At 35.0% G+C, this 20,920-nt stretch overlaps 1 protein-coding gene across 2 annotated transcripts in view; it reads left to right on the top strand.

The window, feature by feature from the left end:
• The window catches only part of LOC114336330 (synaptic vesicle glycoprotein 2B-like), a 40,212-nt gene extending 19,584 nt beyond the window's left edge, over nt 1–20,628 (top strand). The window contains exons 8-12 of one of the 2 annotated variants that reach the window (XM_050661388.1): nt 4,125–4,266; nt 6,169–6,286; nt 12,641–12,800; nt 20,022–20,149; nt 20,442–20,628. In XM_050661388.1, coding sequence (XP_050517345.1) covers nt 4,125–4,266; nt 6,169–6,286; nt 12,641–12,800; nt 20,022–20,149; nt 20,442–20,491 — 598 coding nt within the window. In that variant the 3' untranslated portion in view covers nt 20,492–20,628. The remainder of the gene's footprint in view (nt 1–4,124; nt 4,267–6,168; nt 6,287–12,640; nt 12,801–20,021; nt 20,150–20,441) is intronic. The other variant, XM_050661389.1, reaches the window with a different exon arrangement.
• The last annotated feature ends 292 nt before the right edge of the window (nt 20,629–20,920 follow it).

The following is a 20,920-nucleotide window of genomic DNA, read 5'->3' as shown; positions in this document are numbered from 1 at the left end:
TAGCCTATATCCGAAAGAAATTTAAATTGTAGATATAAAACCATATAGACCTGGATCCCGCGTACCAAAAAAAAGTTGATTAATAGCAAGCTGAAAATTTGTTAATAGCTTAACGGTGTCTAGTCAGACAAACTTTGATGTATGGGAACACTGGAACAGGAGAAGTTTTAATTGTGGAACAGGTTAAAAATTTGGAACGTCAGACTACGTAAAAGTTACATGTATTTTGTCGGACAGAACTTCCAATTTGATTTGTTACCATTTCATTAAACTCTCATGCAAAAATCAGACTGGTGTTTATCACCAACTGGGCATTTTAATGAGTGGAACATGAAGAACATGTCAAATGACAGGAATTATGTTGGTTAGTAATAGAAGTCTGATTTTTGCATGAGAGTTTAATGAAAGGGTAACAAATCAATTGGATGTTATGGGAAATACATATGGGAAGTTTTCGTAATCTGACGTTCCAAATTTTTAAACTGTTCCACAAATAAAACTTCCACCGTTCCAGTGTTCCCGTAGATCTAAGTTTGTCCGACTAGACACCGTTAAGCTATTAACAAATTTTCAGTTTGCTATTAATCAACTTTTTTTTGTACGCAGGATCCAGGTCTAATAACCCAATGGTTAGTTTTGAATTTTAAAGAAGTACCAACGAATATACATCAATACTTTTGTATTGTATTTTCGAGTGAACTAGCAGCTTGGTACCAGATGTTTTTTCGAACTGATAAATAAATGCCTTTTTTAATAAAAGAAAGTCATAAAAATTCCAAATCATTTTATTTTGAGCTGTCCATTGAGACACATGTTTTTACTGTGCTTGATCTGTTAAATACAAATTTTAAGATTTTTTCACTTGAATACTATTTTGTCCTATTGTAACATGAGCGGATCGTGAGGGGGCAACATAATACAATCCAGGGGTTCTATGTAAAATATAAACGAAAGTTGAAAAGGTGGAAGATTGTAATTCGGTAGTTTTTTTTTTATTTAAGTTAAAAAAAACAATGTTACGTAATGCGCTGTTCGAGCCATCCTACCCCCTCTCCGTGTAACGCGCCGTAACGTTTTACATGACCCCCAATACTTAAACGCTCCCAAAGTAGATTAAATTACACTTTGTATGATAAAAATACTATCCAACGAATTCTTTGTTTTAATCTAGTAAATAACACTCAAATACAAAAAAGTTATATGGATAAAACGAAACTTGCCAGCAAGCAGTTCTAAGCATTCAGGAATCATTTTCAAGAAATTTAAATTTACGACCCTATTTTGATTATAATCGCTTCCTGTATTGTTACTTTTATATAGCACTCATTGTATTATTAATTTTCTTATCTTAATTGGCAACTAACATGTCAATCTCGACAAAAAAGTATATCTACTAAATAAATTATTTTTCAAACTCTTTCAAACTAGTTTGACAAACAGTTTGAATTTTAAAACCGGTACGATTGACTAGTTTGACTTGACTTGAAATATTTGTCAGAAGGATTGACTTGAGTTTGACTTGAAATTAAGTCAAACTCAAGTCAAGTTCAAACATTCAAGTCAAACTTGTGCAACTCTAACAATGACTAGGTACTGGAAACGACAGATATGAGAGTACTGAGAAAAATTGCAGAAACTACTCTAAAAGATCGAAAGATGACTGAAGGCATAAGAAGATAATGTAACATACACTGTATAAACGAATGGACACCAAATAGAGAAAAAGAATGGAATAACCACATAAGCAGAATGTGGAAACACGTGTGGTCAAAATAGCAAGAAATAAATCACCAATCGGTAGAAGAAGTATCGGCCGACCGCGCAAAAGATGGAATGACAAACTTCCATAGAGCTATCAATCCGCCAATGAACAATCAGAATTTCTTATAAAGAGAAAGAAGAAGAAGAAGATTTTTACAACTCAATATTAAAAAATAAAGTCACCAGATTAAAGAAACTATTTAATCGAAATCATACATCTTAAACGGAATAAAAGAGACGAACGAACCATTAATCTATTGATCCCCATTGCCATTAACAAATGTTTAGGTGACTCTTACCCTTTCTTCAGGGTTAAAGTAAAGTAATTGAAAATAGAGGAAAAAATTGACCTGTTGCTGGGATTTTCAAAAATGGTGTATCAGTTCTTGATAATGCATATATGTTTCGTTTTTGTCCCGCAACCCTGTATAAACATAAACTACATTAAATGCTACTTCTTCTTCTTCTTCTTTCTAGCATGGATCGATCATGCTAGTAGGCCTGCCTGTTCATTGCCATCAAGTCTTCCCCGGACGATGAGGTCCAACATTTTTGCCATCGTTTTGGTGGTCTACCCTGTGGTCTTTTACCAGTTTACCTACTGTGTTATTCGTTTTTGCGCTTTTAACTAGTCTGCTGTCCTCCATTCCATTTATATGTTTGTTCCAATATCTTCGCCTATGTCTGACGAGACACATCTTCTGGTCACGTTCTTACGTGACAAAGTCTTCTTCTTATTCTGTAACGTAGAGTTTTGCCTTGTATACGTCTTAGTGTTCTCATTTCATCTGTTCTCATCATTTGTAATGTTCTATTTGTGTCTGGTCTTCTTCCTGCCGCATATGTTATAGTAGGTCTTATTGTTCTTATATACCTATAATATGTTGACTTTGCTTTCAGTATTTAGATATTTGTTCTTTCATGCGACTTTTTTCAGGCATTCCGAGATTCTAGCTGATTCCATTGTTTGTTCTCTGATCTCTTTTGAGAGATTTCCATAGCTTGTTATTTCGGCACCAAGATATTTGAAGTGATTCACCTGTTCCGCAGTTTTGGAGTCAAGTTCCAATTTGCATCTTATCGGTTCTTTGGAAATTACTAGGCACTTGGTCTTTTCTGTGTTGATGAGCATATTTATTTAGTCCTTTAGCTTTATTATTAAATGCATGCAGTATCCTTTGGCGATTGTCTTCTGGGAAGGTTTTCTATTATTTTGTCCATTATTAAATTAAATATGAAAGAGCTCAGTGAACCGCTTTGACGCATTCCTGTGTTTCTGTTGTCAAATGTCCTACTCTTATTTTTGTTTTAGGCCGCACCTACATTGGATCCGTTTTTCTCCGATCAGATCAGATCAGATCAGATCAGATCCGATTCGATCCGATAGGCGGCACCTACATTGGATCCGTATTTCTCCGATCAGATCAGATCCGCTATAGACCGATTCTCCGGCGAGGGTGTCTACATTGGTTCCGTTAACTTCCGACCACCGACCACCGACCACCGACAATGAGTTCCAATCAAGACGTGTTAATGTGTTGGCTGTTGTTGGAAAACAACGTTTTTAAAAGACGTAGAAAAAACGTAGATGGATGCATAAGTTTATTAAAGACAAATCTTCAGGAGAATTTAGTATAAACAAAAATCTACGTAACTATCCTGATAAATTTAAGATCCTATTTTTTCGGCACAAGAATGTAAAATAATTCATGAGAAAAGATTCATAAACTAGCCTTGTGTTGGCACGTATTAAAAAATATTCTCATATTAAAAGATATAGTAACACATAATAGGTAGTATAATAATTATACTTTCGGTTTTATCACAAATTGAGCAGTAATAAACTTCGGTTCTCTTTGTAAGGTTTTATCCAAGATTATTTTGGCAATTTCAAAGACACGTAGTACCCGTTAGAATTTTATAACCAAAGTGAAATTGACCATCCGAATAAAACTATTTACCTAGAGGGACAGAATAGGAAACAATAATTGTTTCCTATTCTGTACTAGAGGTATTAAATTTTAAACCTATAAATAAAGAGATTTTGTAAACCTTATATTCAAGACAACATTATAAAATATCTATCTTGTAGAGTCACATATAACAAAATTAAATATTAAGATTTGGAAGCTATTTATTGTTGATTTATTTCATGAAATAGTTAAAACAAAAAATTAATTTATAAATATGCAAAAACCGGAATAAAACCAAACACTTCTCGATGAAAATAGGAGAAGCTACTCCCGACGTCGGCCGATATCGGATCTGATCTGATCGGATCGGAGAAAAACGGATCCAATGTAGGTGCGGCCTTATATTATTTGTTAATATCGTGTACTAAGTTAATTAAATACTTATTTTAGTTTAAACTCAGTGATGCTTTGGTTGCCACAAATCCTTCAAGAGATGAGTATTCATCAACAACATCACAACAACACGGCCACAGTATGTGAAACACTATATGACCTACGAGATCTAACCGGAGTGGGCGAAGGATGTCAAAATGTAAGTTTAGTTTAAATTATTTATATGTAAAATACATATTGGTCCATTGAAAATGAACTATAGATAGTAACTCTAGATAGAAGTTGCTATCTATAGTCTATTTAGAGAAGTTTCCCTCAGCGCCAGCAACTCACATAGTTGGGAGTACTGCATTGCCATGATGAATAAAAAAATATGAAAAAAATATTTTTAAGAAACGCTTTTCTTTAGTTAGGAGTGACTAAAATTAAACATATTATAAAAAAATCAACTAAAAAGCAAAAATAAAAAAAATTTAAAAAATCTAACACATTCGTCAAAGAAAAGCGTGGAGCGTCTTCATCGAATAAACGGTTTTTGCACCAAGCTTTTCTTTAACGAATGTGTTAGATTTTTTCAATTGTTTTTATTTTTTGCTTATTAGTTGATTTTTTTATAATATGTTTAATTTTAGTCAGGGAGCGTTTAAGTATTACGTAACGCGATTTTTGAAGATTTTTAACCCCCCCCCCCCCACGTAACGCACTCTTATGGGAGTTTAACTATTGTGAAGATTTTTGACCCCCCCCCCCCCAACCTGCGTTTTGAACGGTCCCTCACTCGTAACTCGTTTCTTAAAAAAAAATTTTCATATTTTTTTATTTTTCACTTTTTAGTCTTACACTTTTCAAACATTAAAATATATCGTCATGTTCATTAAAATATGTATAAAACATAATTATGATGTACATTATTATGATGTACAAAGATGAAAAGTAGTCGGAATCGGCAAAAAATTTGAAACTTTATTGTTCATTAATGAAGCATCACGTAAACAATTAACGTAAAAAGTAAAATTATTTATAGTTCATATAATTAGCTACAATCTGTAAAAGTTTCAAGTTTCTTCATTGTAAAAAACAAGAGAATTTAAGCATTTTCCTTTAAAATCGATTTTTTTTTAATTAATAGACATAAAAAAATTTTTATTGACTATTCGTGTATTGTTCCCGCGAATGCATATGTCTGCAAATTTTCATTCATTTGCATTGTTAAAGGGGTTTCATCATCATCAATGGTGCTACAGCCCTATGAAAGAGCCTCGACCTTCCCAAGTCTATTACGCCAGTCAGTCCTATCCATTGCCAACCGTTGCCAGTTTGCTGCGCCTATTTTTCTCCCATCCTCATCTACACCATCTTTCCATCTAAGTTTTGGCCTACCCCTATTTCTACTTCCCACAGGTTGTGACATAAGGATTCTTCTAGGAGGGTTGTTATGCTGTGATCTTGCTAGATGTCCTGCATATCTTAGTCGTCCTATTCTTATAAGAGATACTACGTCTTTTCCACCAAATATATGTTTATATCTGTGGTATACCTCGTAGTTGTACCTCCTCCTCCAAATACCATTTTCACAGATGCCACCGAATATGCCTCTCAGGATCCTTCGTTCAAATATAAGCAGAAGGTTTTCATCTGCCTTGGAGATGGTCCATGTCTCCGATCCATATGTCAACACTGGTTGTATAAGGGTTTTGTATATGGTTATTTTTGTTTTTTGGCTTAAGTTTCTGCTTCTCATATGTCTACTCAGTCCAAAATAGCATTTGTTCGCTAGGATTATCCTTCGCTTGATTTCTTCTGTCATGACGTTTTCCTTGGTGATCAGGGAGCCTAAGTATGTGAATTTGTCCACCACTTCAAAGGTAGAGTTATCAACAGAGAATTGGTGACCGATGTTTCTGGCTCTATTGTTGGGTGTTGGGTTGTTAAAGGGGTTTCACCCATATATTTTTAGTGGCTCAACTATGTATGTATACCTTGTAGGTAGCACTGATGCTGGAATTATCATTCCGAAAACGTTCTCTGGTGAAGCCCGGAGGGGTGTTTTTAATAAATATACCTTTAATAAAGGATTTTTTTAACTTAATGTATTTTTTAGGATTTGAGTAAAAATACAAAAATATACATATTTTGTATGATTGTTGCCTCCAATACAATTTTAGTTTTTGCGGTATCTGGATTTGTTGTCAATCGGATCGGCAAGAAGAAACTTTTATGTAAGTAATAACGTATTAGGGAAAGGACACAGCAAACATACATGTAAGTGCGCAGTGGAGGTCGCGGTCGCGGTCACTACATCGATGCCAAAGCAAACCTTAGAATAGAATAGAATAGAAATATGCTTTATTGTCACTGAAAATTTTTACAATTTTATGGACAAAGCTTACATACAGTCAAAAGAAAAACATAATATAAATAACAAATAACAACTACAATTTACTAAAATTAGATAAATACAGTGGAACCTCGATTATTCGTCTCTCCATTAACCGTCACCTCTGTTAACCGTCAGGGTACATACAGAAGTTTTATTGACTACATAAGCAAAAATTTTATTTTAAAAAAATAAAAAAAAAAGTTAATTTGATTTGTGATGAGGACACAAACGGCTATCCATTGCTGACAGATAAAGAAATCGTTGAAATGGCTACAAAGGCGGACCAAAAAGATTCAGAAGCTGACACAGACCTGGAATTTGACTGTAGCTATGTTGATAAATCTATTGTAACTGACAAAGATTTGCGTAAATAATCTAGAGAAGCTGCATCGCATATGCAATAATTCATCGAGTGGTATTCTCAACAAGAAGTAGCCAATAAAGTAGATTGCATGATCTTATGCCGATTAAGAAATTCAGCCGTCCCAAAATGTGAAGCAACAGTAAAACAAATACAGATTTCAGAATATTTTAAATTGATTCGATTGTACGAACACAAATCCCTCTTATATTGTCAAACAAACCATACAAATGAAATTTGAGAGTTGTACTATGAATTTTTATTTTTTTTTAATGTTCTGTTAACCGTCTTTTCGATTATCCGTCATACCCTTGGTCCGGTGCCCTGACGGATAATCGAGGTTCTACTGTAGTCAATAATGTACAGTATAATATATAAAAGCCAAGACAAAAACAATTTATTGCAAAATATATATAAATTGCAAATTGAACATACAACAAATAAAATAAAATAGGTATAACATAAGGAACTGACAAGTTTATGCTACTGCGCATGGAACCCAATTTTCTTAGTTATTCATTAAGAAATTCTTCTATTGAATAATATGGTCTTTTGGATAGACAGGCTTTTGTCATTTTACGGAACTTAGGGAAAGATGTTGCAGATTTAAGTTGTAACGGAAGATGATTGTACAGTTTCTTTGCGGAATATAATATAGATTTCTTTACTAACTCAGTGGATGGAATCGGTAAATAAATATCAAAGATTGAATTTCTGGTGGAGTAAAGATGATTGGGCCTTGATGGAAAGACATGAAGGTGTTTACGAATTAAACAAACCGTTTCTAGAATATATAAAGATGGAAGTGTTAAAATTTCGTGATCTCTGAAGTAACATCTGCAATGTGTAGATCTTCTGAGGCCAAACAAATATCTTATTGCTCTTTTTTGCAATCTAAAAATGACATCAAATTGAGCAGCTGTACTAGAACCCCAAAAAGGAAGACCATATCGAAGATGAGACTCGAACAACGAAAAATATGTTATTTTAGAAGATGCTAAATTGAGTTCCTTTGAGACAGATCGTATTGCATAGCAAGCTGAGGCGAGTTTCTTACTTAACGAATCGATATGAAGGGACCATTTGAGGTTGCTGTCTAAAAAAATACCAAGAAATTTTACAGAATCAACGGTACTGATCTGGCTGTTATGAAGTGGCAAAGGTTGAAGAGCTCCTTTATAGGATAATGCTACTGTTTTATTTACGTTAAAAGAGAGTAAATTAGAGTCAGACCAGGTCTTTATCGTCAGTAGATCCGAAGTTATAGTTTCATGAAGAGATGCAATAGTTGAGTTGCTCCAAGTGATACTGGTATCATCAGCAAAAAGAAAAATTTTCCCATTGATTTTTAAATTAGTGATGTCATTTATAAAGATAAGGAACAGTATAGGACCCAATACTGAACCTTGTGGTACTCCACATACGATGTTTTTGAGACTAGAGTCAGTATCATTTGCTCTAACTAGTTGTTTCCGATTATTCAAGTAGGATTGGAACCAATTCAAAGAAATACCTCGAAATCCATAGAAATTTAGTTTTGTAATCAAGATGTCGTGATTTACACAATCAAAAGCTTTGGTATAGTCGCAGAAAACAGTGGCAGTATAAAGATTATTGTTTAGTGCTTGGTAAACCTCATGTAGTACAGAAAACATGGCATCAGTGGTACATTTATTTGTTAAAAAGCCGAACTGATTTTGTGATAAAATGTTGTTATCAACGATAAAGGACATAAGTCGAGTTTTAATGAGTCTCTCAATAATTTTGGAGAGTACCGGTAGTAAGGCAATAGGTCTATAGTTGCAGGCATCAGATTTTTCGCCACCCTTATGAAGAGGAATAATAATGGCTGTCTTTAGGCACTCTGGAAATTTACCTTTTTCAAAGGAATCATTAATTAGTGAGAGGAGGATTTCCAACACATTTTCTGTGAGATTAGAGAAAATTTTTATAGATAGTCCATCAGTACTACAGGATGATTTGCTTTTGATACTATTGATTGTTTGGATAAGTTCAGAGTTATCGACTGGTCGTAAAAAGAATGAATTCGAGACCTGTCTTGAATTAGGAAGATAGGAAATGGGATCTTGTTGCTTCAAGATTGTTGATGTTATATTTTTACTCACATCAACGAAGTAGTCGTTTAGACTTTCAGGATTTGGAAGGGAAAATGATTGAGCTGTGTGAGTTTTATTTCGAAGATCGTTTATTATAGACCAAGTTTCTTTTGCAACACTTTTAGAGCTTCCCAGACGATTTTGATAATAGGCTTTTTTAGCTGACCTGACAAGTTTTAGATATGTTGTCCTGTACTTCATGATATATTCAGTGACAGCAACATTGGTAGTAAATTTCTTGATGTATAGTAGTGAACGCATATTCTTAGCTGATATGCGAATACCTTTCGTAACCCAAGGTTTCCGATTTCCTTCATTTGAGATCGCACATACCAAGGATGTTTCTCTAATTTACTCTCGCGACCTATCATCGCGGTTTACAGCGATGTCGATCAATAGACAAAATACATTTTACATCGCGATCGAGCTGTTGATCGCGTGGTAAATTACAAGTTTATTGGTAGTTTTCGAACCACGTGACTGGTGGTGGTGTTTCTTAAGCTCTTTAGATAGGTTTTCTCCTGGATTCTGCCTCTTTTATTTATAGGATGAACCGAAAACTGGCTATTTGAATAATTACAAATGATCCAACACTTTTCACCTGAAGGCATGCAATCACTATCGCTACTACTGTTGCTCATGTACATAATTTTAAAAAGCCAACTTTCTGTTACTCTGTCTACTAGTCTCCTCAGAAACCGCAAAAAACACTGTAAGGAAGGTACACTCAACGACAAGAAAAACGGGCACTCCAAAAAATGGGTCATTTTTATGTCTCGTATCTCCTAAACCTGTTGTCCGATTTAAATAATTGTTTTAACATGTTATAGCCTTATTCTTTTGCAATATCGCTGTAATAATATTGTTGCTAGACATGTAAATTTTCATTGTTTACCGGGTGTACCAATCAAACTGGGTTTTTTTCTCAATTTTGACAACACCCTGTGGAATATTCTAGCCTTTATAAAATACTGAAATTAAATCCAGACTGTAGTCCCAGATTTTCTTAACATTCTGTTTTTTTATTCATTCGCTTATGTTGGATAATAAAAAAGTTAGGGATTTTAACAACTAGCCATGTTCTTTATCAATACAGGGTGTTTCTAAATAAGTGCGACAATCTTTAAGGGGTAATTCTGCATGAAAAAATAATAACCGTTTGCTTGATAAACCTATGTCCGTAAATGTTTCGTTTCCGAGATACGGGATGTTGAATTTTTTCTTACAAACTGACGATTTATTTATTGATCTAAAACCGGTTGAGATATGCAAATGAAATTTGGGATATCTTGGCTTTTAAAGCACCCTATGTAACGCACAGCTGGCACAGCTGAATGTGGCTGCATTTTTATGTTTGTGCATCACAGTGTTGCCATGCTGTTTTCTATATATTTCTTTCATAATTTCAATCAATGTTAAATATACCTACAAGAATAATAGAATAATAACATTTACTTCTCCGTCATTATACTAGGTATAATGATAAATGAGGTGTCAAATTAAAGCTTATAATCCAAGGATAGTACTAAAGGTAAGAAATTAGACCTAGGTTGTCTGTCCGTCTGTCTGTCTGACTGCGAATATAACTCCTCCGTTACTATACCAGGTAGAATGACAAATGAGGTGTCAAATGAAAGCTTATAATCCAAGGATGGTACTGAAGGTGAGAAATTTGACATAGGTTGTCTGTCCACCTGTCCGTCCGACCGCGAATATAACTCCTCCGTTACTATACCAGGTAGAATGACAAATGAGGTGTCAAATGAAAGCTTATAATACAAGGATGGTACTAAAGGTAAGAAATTTGACATAGGCTGTCTGTCCGCCTGTTCGTCCAACCACGAATATAACTCATCCGTCACTATAGCAGGTAGAATGACAAATGAGGTGTCAAATGAAAGCTTATATTACAAGTATCGTACTAAAGGTGAGAAATTTGACATAGGCTGTCTGTCCGTCTGTCCGTCCGACTGCGAGTATAACTCATCCGTCACTATACCAGGTAGAATAACAAATGAGGTGTTAACTGAAAGTTTATAATCCAAGGATAGTAGTAAAAGTGAGAAATTAGACCTAGGTTGTCTGTCCGTCTGTCTGTTTGTCCGCGAATATAACTCCTCCGTCACTATACCAGGTTGGACGGACAGGCGGACAGACAGCCTATGTCAAACTTCTCATCTTTAGTACCATACTTGGATTATAAGCTTTCATTTGACACCTCATTTGTCATTCTACCTGGTACAGTGACGAAGGAATCATGTACGCGGTCGGACAGACAGACGGACAGACAGCCTAGGTTAAATTTCTCACTTTTAGTACCATCCTTGGATAAGCTTTCATTTGACACCTCATTTGTCATTCTACCTGGTATAATGACCAAGGAGTTCAGTTTGCAAACAGACAGACAAGACGGACGGACGGACAGACGGACGTGGACAATTCAATGTTTTCACATTTTTTCCAAAAAAATTGGTGAAAATTTTTAACATAATAAACTTTACTTAATTGGTGTTTCAAAATTACTTACTTTTAACACATTAGGTACAAAATATTACAAGGTTTCTAGCAAGTTAAACGTCACAATGATTTAAAATAATCAAGTAAAAACCTATATATACATAACATATTAGAACATACCTAAAATACACAAAAATGATACAATTCACACACAAATATTATATCACAAAAAATTGTAACGTGATAGTATGAAAAAATAGAGGATACGGAAACGGTGTTACATGTGACGGTCGGCCCGGGTCGGATTCAATGCCAATATCTACACAAACATATATTAGGGTGCTTTAAAATCCAAGATGTCCGAAATTTGGTAGGTTTTAAGAGGTAGTTTTTAAAAAAAATTTAACTTCACCATTGGCGTACATGCGGGTAATATGATAGGGTAATAATATGACCCGTATGCACACCGATGGTGAATCTAAAATTCTTAATTGTATGTGAAAAAATGCGCAATATCTACCACTTAAAACCTACCAAACTTCATTTGCATATCTCAACCGGTTTTAGAGCAATACATAAATCGTCGGTTTGTAAGAAAAATTTCAACATCTCGTATCTCGGAAACGAAGCATTTGCGGACATAGGTTTATAAAGCAAAGGGTCATTATTTTTTCAAGCAGAATTACCCCTTAAAGTTTGTCGCACTTACTTAAAAACACCCTGTATTGATAAAGAACATGGCTAGTTTTTAAAGTCCTTAACTTTTTTATTATTCAACATAAGCGAATGCATAAAAAAGCAGAATATTATGAAAACCTGGGGCTATAGTTGGGTTTTAATTCCAATAGTTTATTAAGGCTAGAATATTCCACAGGGGGATGCGAAGGTTGAGAAAAAATCAGAGTTTGATTGGTGCACCCGGTATGCAATGAAAATTTACCTGTCTAGCAACAATATTATTACAGCATTATTGTTCAAGCGTAAGGCTATAAAATATTAAAACAATTATTTAAATCGGAAAACAGGTATAGGAGATACGAGACATCAAAATTTTTTGGGGTGCCCGTTTTTCGTTCCGGTGAGTGTATATTCGATATATTATTCTTCCCGTCATCGATGTAAATCTCGATCGCGACCACGACCTTTACCGCGCACATTCATGTATCTTCGGTAAGTCCGTATTCTAAGACACAGCTAACAAAAGTATTATATTATATTTTTTTATACAGTAATTAATAATTTGTACCTGTCATTTCAGATTTTCTCGGAATTACCTCAGCAATTGCATCATTGTTATTAATATACGCTCAGGATTTTTTCATGACGTTGGTATTATCATCAATAATATGTTCCTTTGGCAACATTGCTTTTAATGCTCTGGTAGCCATTGTGACGGATTTGTTTCCAACCAATTTAAGGTAGGTAAAGTTAAAATTTTATTATTTATTCTAGAATAATTATATTATTAATGGTAATCAGATACTAATAGATTCATAATCTAGGTATACCTAACAAATATATCAGCCTCATAACAATGACATTGCAGTGCTTAAGAATGAGTGAGACAGGGAGATGCAATATCAGCCATTCTGTTCAACCTAGTTCTTGAGGCAGTCATCACAAAAAACAAAGTAACGGGTCATACAAATACCAAAACAGTACAAACTACTGCATAATATACAGACCATGTAAGATCAAGTAAGGAATAATGGAAGCGTTCAAGGAAATTGATCCCAAAACACAAAAAAGGGGGCTTAAAATAATCGTAACAAAAACTAAATATTACTAATGCTCCGTCGATAGAACACCTGATCATCATCATTCTCTTTGCCTTATCCCTATGCGGGGTCGGCTTCCCTAATTGCATTTCTCCACACAATTCTGTCTTGGGTCATATCAATGTTAATCCCCTTTACCAACATGTCCTGCCTTATCGCCTCCCCCCAGGTCTTCTTTGGTCTTCCTCTCCTACTCCTTCCAGGAATCTGCACTTCAGCTATTCTTCGTATTGGGTGATTAACGTCTCGACGTTGAACATGACCGAACCATCTTAACCTATGCTCTCTCATTTTTGCATCAATTGGTGCCACACCTAGACTTCCCCTAATATACTCATTTCTAATTTTATCCTTCTTTGTCACTCCACTCATCCATCTAAGCATTCTCATTTCCGCCACATGCATTCGTTGTTCCTCTTTCTTTTTCACTGCCCAACATTCAGTTCCGTACATCATAGCCGGTCTTATGGCTGTTTTATAGAATTTTCCCTTCAGCTTCATTGGAATTTTTCTGTCACACAACACACCACTCGCTTCTTTCCACTTCATCCATCCAGCCCTAATTCTACTGCATGCATCTCCATCTATTTCTCCATTACTCTGTAATACCGATCCTAGGTACTTAAAACTATTGCTTTTCACAATCATTTCACCATCCAAAGACACCATTTTATTTGTAGTAGCTCCATCTTTAAATGAACATTCCAAATACTCTGTTTTTGTCCTACTAAGTTTTAAACCTTTTTCCTCCAGAGCTTGTCTCCACTGTTCCAGTTTTTGTTCTAAGTCTCTTTCACTATTTCCTACTAACACGACATCATCAGCATACATTAAGCACCACGGAATGTTACCCTGTAGTTTCGCTGTTATCTGGTCCAAAACTAATGAGAATAAATACGGACTAAGCACAGAGCCTTGGTGCAATCCTACTTTCACATGAAATTTATCAGTCTCTCCCACACCTGTCCTAACACTAGTCGTTACTCCCTCATACATATCCCTCACAATCTTTACATATTCACCAGGGACTCCTTTCTTATTGAGTGCCCACCACAGAATCTCTCGAGGAACTCTATCATATGCTTTCTCAAGATCAATGAATACCATATGAGCGTTTGTTTCTTTACTCCTGTATTTTTCCATCAACTGCCTTATAATGAAAATTGCATCTGTTGTTGATCTACCCTGCATAAAGCCAAATTGATTCTCGGATATTTCGGTCTCTTCACGTATCCGTCTGTCAATTACTCTTTCCCATATTTTCATGGTGTGGCTTAGCAGTTTTATAGCCCTGTAGTTTGTACATTGTTGTATATCTCCCTTGTTTTTGTAAACAGGTACCAGTATACTGCTTCTCCATTCGTCTGGCATTTGTCCGACTTCCATAATTCTATTAAATAGACCTGCTAGCCACCTTGTTCCTGTCTCTCCCAATGCTCTCCATACTTCCCCAGGAATATCATCTGGTCCTACCGCTTTTCCTTTCTTTATTTTTTGAAGCGCTTGAGCCACTTCCTCGTTGGTTATTTTGGTGACCATTGCTGCTACTGTCTCCGTTGACTCTACAGGCTGTCTGTCAAATTCTTCATTTAATAAGCTGTCAAAGTACTTTCTCCATCTCTTTTTGACTTCCCTTTCGTGAACTAGTATTTTATTATTTTCATCACGGATACATCTAATCTGATTAAAATCTTTTGCTTTCCTTGCTCTCTGTTTGGCTATTTTATATATCTTCGTTTCGCCTTCCCTGGTATCAAGTTGATCGTATAGGTTTGAATACGCTTCTGCTTTGGCTTTTGCTACTGCTACTTTCGCTTCCTTTTTCGCCACCATATAGTTTTGAAGATCTGTGTCGGATCTGGTTTCTTGCCATTTTTTATATAATTTTCTCTTCTCTTTTATTTTTCCTTGTACTTCGTTTGACCACCACCAAGTCTCTTTATCCTCAAACTTTTTTCCTGACGTTTTCCCAAGTATTTCAATAGCAGTCTCTCTAATACTACTGGCCATTTTTCTCCAAATTGTATTAGGGCTTCCTTTCATGTTCCAACATATTTTTTCTACTATTCTTCTCCTGAATAGACCTTCTTTCTCATCTTTCAGCAGCCACCATTTGATTTTTTGTGGTCCTCTCCGATATTTTTGTTTAGTTTCGCTTTTTACTTCGATGTCCAGAACAAGCAGCTTATGTTGTTGGCTTACTGTCTCACTCACTATTACCTTGCAGTCCTTGCATTCACGTATGTCTTCTTTCCGTATCATGAAGTAGTCTATTTGGGATTGATGTTGTCCACTTTTGTAGGTAATAAGTTGAGTTTCTCTCTTTTTAAAGAATGTGTTAACAATCGCCATATCCAATGCTGTTGCTAATTCAAGCATGTCATCTCCAGCTTCATTTCTAGTTCCAAAGCCTAATCCCCCATGTATTGTTTCATATCCTGTCTTGGTTTGGCCCACATGTGCATTGAAATCACCTCCTATTATAACTTTCTCCTCTGCTGGAATATCACTCAGTACGTCTCCTAATTGATCATAGAAAGCTCTTCTTTCATTCTCACCCAGACCTGTTTGGGGAGCATACACACAAACAACATTCAATACCTCTTTATCAATTACAAATTTCACTGACATCATTCTATCACTCGTTCTTACAACTTCTACTACGTTATCTTTCATTTCACTATCAGCAATTATACCAACTCCATTTCTAGTGTTACTACTCCCTACATACCACAATTTGTATCCTTCACCTAGTTCTTTCGCCCTTTGTCCTTTCCACCTAGTTTCTTGAATACAAGCAATTTGAACTCTTCTTCGTTTGAGCGCATCCACTAACTCCAGACTCTTACCTGTAAGACTACCAAGATTCCAAGACCCTATCCTGATTTTTCTAACCTGCAATGGTGTTCCCCCTGAGATAGTCCTCACCCGGAGATCCGAACGGAGGCTCATTTTACTTCCGGAACATTTTACCTCAGGAGATGCCATCATTTCAGTATAAGTTTTTACTGCGTTTGGAGAAGGTCTTTTCATTATTATGGCCTGAAAAGATTTTTGGATATTTGATGCCTGAATGCCTTTTCTATCAGCACCATACCCTGCCCTGCACGTTTAGCCAATACACCACCAATGCAACCAAAGTGCAGTATTACCCCACACCCGCCTGCATTTTTCTGTATAGGCCAGGATCCCTACTGTAAGGACTGCCCTATAAGCCAATGTATTGTTGCCCGTATCCCGCCGCTAGGAGGCACGTACTTTGGTTATTTCGGGATACAGATAGAATATTTCGGTCGATAGAACACCTGATAATGATAATAATATCGCAATAGACAACTATATCATCGAACGCGTGGATGCCTTCACATATCAGGGTACAGGAATCAATCAAAAGAATTCCATAAATAGCGAAATTAAAGTACGTATTTCCAGTGGGAATCGTACATATTGTTATATTCCTATTTGACATAAGAAATAAAAGTCTATAGTCATATTTAAAATTCAAATAAAAATAAAGGTTTTCGTTTTTCTCGACCGCGGGCATGTAAATTTGGAACACCCTGTAAAAAACAAATTGTGTATAGGTAGTTTTTAAGAAAGTGTTTCGGAGAAGTGTTTACGAACCCCAGGAACAATACGACTCAAGTAAACAATTAGAATGATGTTTAAAAAGAAAGTGTTCGTGGAAAGGTTGTCAATAACCACCGATAACTCATATTCTAGTAAATAAGATAATAGGATATTAAATTTGTAAAGAGGATTAACGTGGAAAGTAAAATTGAAATGGGGAATAATAATTTTTCTTGAAATCCATTAAGATATTTACAAAAAGGAAAGTTTGTGTTGGTAAATACGGATAATTGAAAGTTGCTTGGGATTGGTTGATTTTTGAATGCTGGAAGGGGTATTTTGGAAGGAGGAGAATGAATGAGCAATGAGAGTCAGTGTGTTTTGAGCGATAGAGAGGCGAAGTCCAGTTTTCGAGAAGAGTGTACAAAAAAGTGAAACGCCGGGTTAGTTAGTTTTGTTTTTTGAAAATTAGAAAGTAAGATATCGTGGAACGAGTGATAGGCCGAGAGGAGATAGTGTATAACTCCAGGAGTCTAGAGTATCCCGGTTTGTTGAAGTGTTTAAAAAAGGTGGAACACGGCATCAGGAGAAGGCAGGAACGAGTGCTGTACGAGGCGTAGTTTTCAAAGGAGCCGAGGCATTACTGGAAGACTTGGACGAGTCGTTGAATCGCAACCCAAGCCAATAGGAAAAGTGTTTTGTGTGAAGACATTGTCAAATCATCAGTAAAGGTCAGTCTAATTTGTTATGACATGAATGTATGGTTTGTGTATTAAATACCACATTGAAAATTGAGCCACACAATCACTATTAAAAAAATTGTCATCACACCTAAATCAATTTGTTACTGATAAATCATAATATGTAGTTCATTATAAATAAAATAAATTTGGAGACAAAAAGAAATAAGATTCCCATTTTTGTAACTGTTGTATTAAATAAAGATAGAAATATAAGATATAAGAAATATTAAGCAGTTATTGCCATTTAGATAAAATAAACGATTTTTATAATTTCTAACTGAAATCCGTATGTGTGTATTATTTTACTCTCTTTTATCTATCCCGATTAGGAATCCACTGAGAAATACTTTGAAGCCACGAAAGTAAGTAATTGATATTATAATTTAGCCCTGAGATTGACACTATATTGGTATTTGATCTGTTTGATTGATGAGATAATTATTGATTAATTAATTAAGATAAATTACATCTGAGAACATCATTAGATTTCAAAAGTAAGATCACGACAATATATATAAGTAGTGGGGTTCCTACGGCCTCCTCCGAATTCCACATTTCTCTCGCCATCGTATTCTATCCACCCATTCGTTTTCTTCAATAGCTGTATCTGCCATATACTGTTCTATGCCTTTCTTCCAAGTTTCTGTAGGCCTTCCTCTTATTCTTCTATTTATGGATGTGTAATTTAATGATTTTTTGGACACCTTTCCTCTGACATCCTCACAACATGACCATACCATAGCAATTTCTTTGTTTGTATATGGTCAACCGTGGAATATACACTCTATATCCGTCGTCTTATTTCCTCATTTGGTACGTGTTCTAATCTAGACACCCTGCATGCTCTACGTAAATAATCCATTTCTGCTACTTCTATATTTTTTTCCTTTCCTGTAAATTGCCAACCCTCTCTTTCATAAGTTATAATAGGTTCCACAATTGTTCTGTAGATTGTTAGTTTTGTGTCCAGCTTCACCTTGTTAAACCATAGTACACCATTTAAAATACGAGTTGCTTTCCTTCTTACTGTATCCTATGCCGTATGTCTCTTTTTGTAGTTCCTTCTTCTGATATTATGCTTCCAAAATATCTATATTCCTTACATTTTCTTATACTTATTAACTTTAGTTTCGGATCTTCGGTTTCCTCTCCTATTCTCAAATATTCCATGTTCATACATAGGCCCCATTTTTCATATTCGATCTGTAACTTTCTTAGCATATAATCCATATCATGTTCATCGTTGGCCAAAATTACTTGGTCATCAGCAAAAAACAAAGTTGTTAAGCAGTTTTCTTCAATCATTATTCCCATCTCAGCAACTCTTTTCCTCCATTGCTCCAGAGCTTTCTGGATGTATATTTTAAATAGCGTTGGCGATAAGCAGCAACCTTGACTTAAACCTTTTGTAACAGAGAATGATTTCGAAATAAATTTTCCCTGTCTAATGCAGCTTTTCGGGTTTTGATACATATTTTGAATTGCTCGCACATATGCTTCACTTATGCCTATCGTGGTCAAAATTTCAAAGAGTTTCTTAAAGGTACCGTCTCGTAGGCTTTTTCCAGATCAATAAATATTAGATGAATAGACAGATTCCTTGAGTTTCTTTTCTCTACTACTTGTTGCATCACGAATATGTTATCTGAGCACGATCTACCTGCGCGAATCGTACATACTCTGCCAATAAAAGATTGATGACATTAAAATTATTAGACACAAGAACCAAAATGATATCTTGGTACTGGGGGTTGTTACCCCCGATGATGGGGTTGATTAAGTTGAAACATTAATTACCGAAATATATTTATTTAAGTCACTATGTACGACAGTAACTAGTTGGTGTCGGGATGGATAATGTCTCTACTATAACCACGTCGGTTTCTGAATAATGAATAATCTCTTTCTTTACTTTCTACGTATCTATAAATAAATCCCAATTGTTTCTTATGATTGACCATACTTGAATGTGACCGTGAATTACTAATAACAGTATAATTGATGACTTCGGTGTTTTCAAAATGCGTGGCCTAGATCACAAAATCAATGTCACCCATTTACGAAATCCAAACAATGTATGTAAATAATATTTTCATAAGACTTTTAATAATTAAATCAATATGGATTAACTCTTTTTTTGGATGCTAATATAAATCCTTTACACTATCTACAGAACATTAATTAGACCCGTAGTAACCTATGGTTGTGAAATCTGGGTAATGACAAAAAAAATGAAACTCAAATCAAGATATTCGAGAGAAAGTTGCCGAGAAATGTATACAGTCCGGTACAAGAGGAGGACGGCACATGGAGAATCACGAGAAACGATGAAATTAACGAATTAAATGAAGGATATGATATAGTAAGATTTATGAAAAGTCAAAGACTGTCATAAATCGGACATGTGAAGACGATACAAATATAGTAACAAAAAAATATTAGAATGGAAGCCGCGATAAGTAAACGAAAAAAAAGCAAGGCCCAGAATGAGATGGTTCTTCCTAGGCCCCTTTAAAAGAACAATTTAATTACCTATTTTTTATTATAGGGCAACATCTGTGTCTTTATTAATGACGACGGGTCGACTTGGAGGATCACTGGGTGCATTTGTTTTTCCAGTATTACTCACCTATGGCTGTGAACCTTCACTTTTGTTTATTTCATATTGCAGTTTAAGTAAGTTAGCCTTTTTATTTAAAAAAAAAACTTAAAACCCTTAATAGTATAAAGTGCGGATGAATGTACTAATCAACAGTTTATTCAATAGAAAATTTTAGATATAACAGAACCAAAAATAAATTAGAAATAAATTAAAAATAAAGAAGACTTTGAAGAACTCATTGCCGATCTCCTCTGAGGAGATGACACCTAAAGAAGATCGTACTGAGAACTATTTTGTCATCAAATTTATAGTGAATTGATACAATTTTTATTAAATAAATAATAATGCGTTTTTAATTACTTTCAGTATGGGTTTTTCTTGTATATTTATTACCAAATGACGCTGCAGTATCCTAAAAATGATCGACCAACTTATTCCATTGAGCAATTATGAGGGAGAATATTAAGGATGTCCTTCAACTAGAGTGAGAAATACAAAATAATGTATTATATAGTCATTATTAAGACAATAAATTTGTAATACAAAATTGAAATATTCTTTTTTTTAAGATATTATTTCCTATATTTTCCACTTTTTCTTCATCATTGAGCATATCAATTGAATTGAACATCGTTAAGCAAATAGCAGTAAACAATGGGAACAACGAACAAACAATTAACATAATGTTATAATAAAAACTGCATGAGAATGCTTTGGAATTAGTCTTCTCACCACCAGGGCCTATTTTACCACTAGGCCCTTGAGGCACCTGCCTCGGGCCCGTATTTGAATGTGCCCCGGAAAGATCACAAACAAAACATGTTTGTTACAATAACAAAACAAAA

Source organism: Diabrotica virgifera, chromosome 9, assembly GCF_917563875.1.
Source record: "Diabrotica virgifera virgifera chromosome 9, PGI_DIABVI_V3a".
In the NCBI taxonomy this organism is placed as follows: domain Eukaryota; kingdom Metazoa; phylum Arthropoda; class Insecta; order Coleoptera; family Chrysomelidae; genus Diabrotica; species Diabrotica virgifera.
This window is presented reverse-complemented; position numbering and strand designations above follow the sequence as displayed.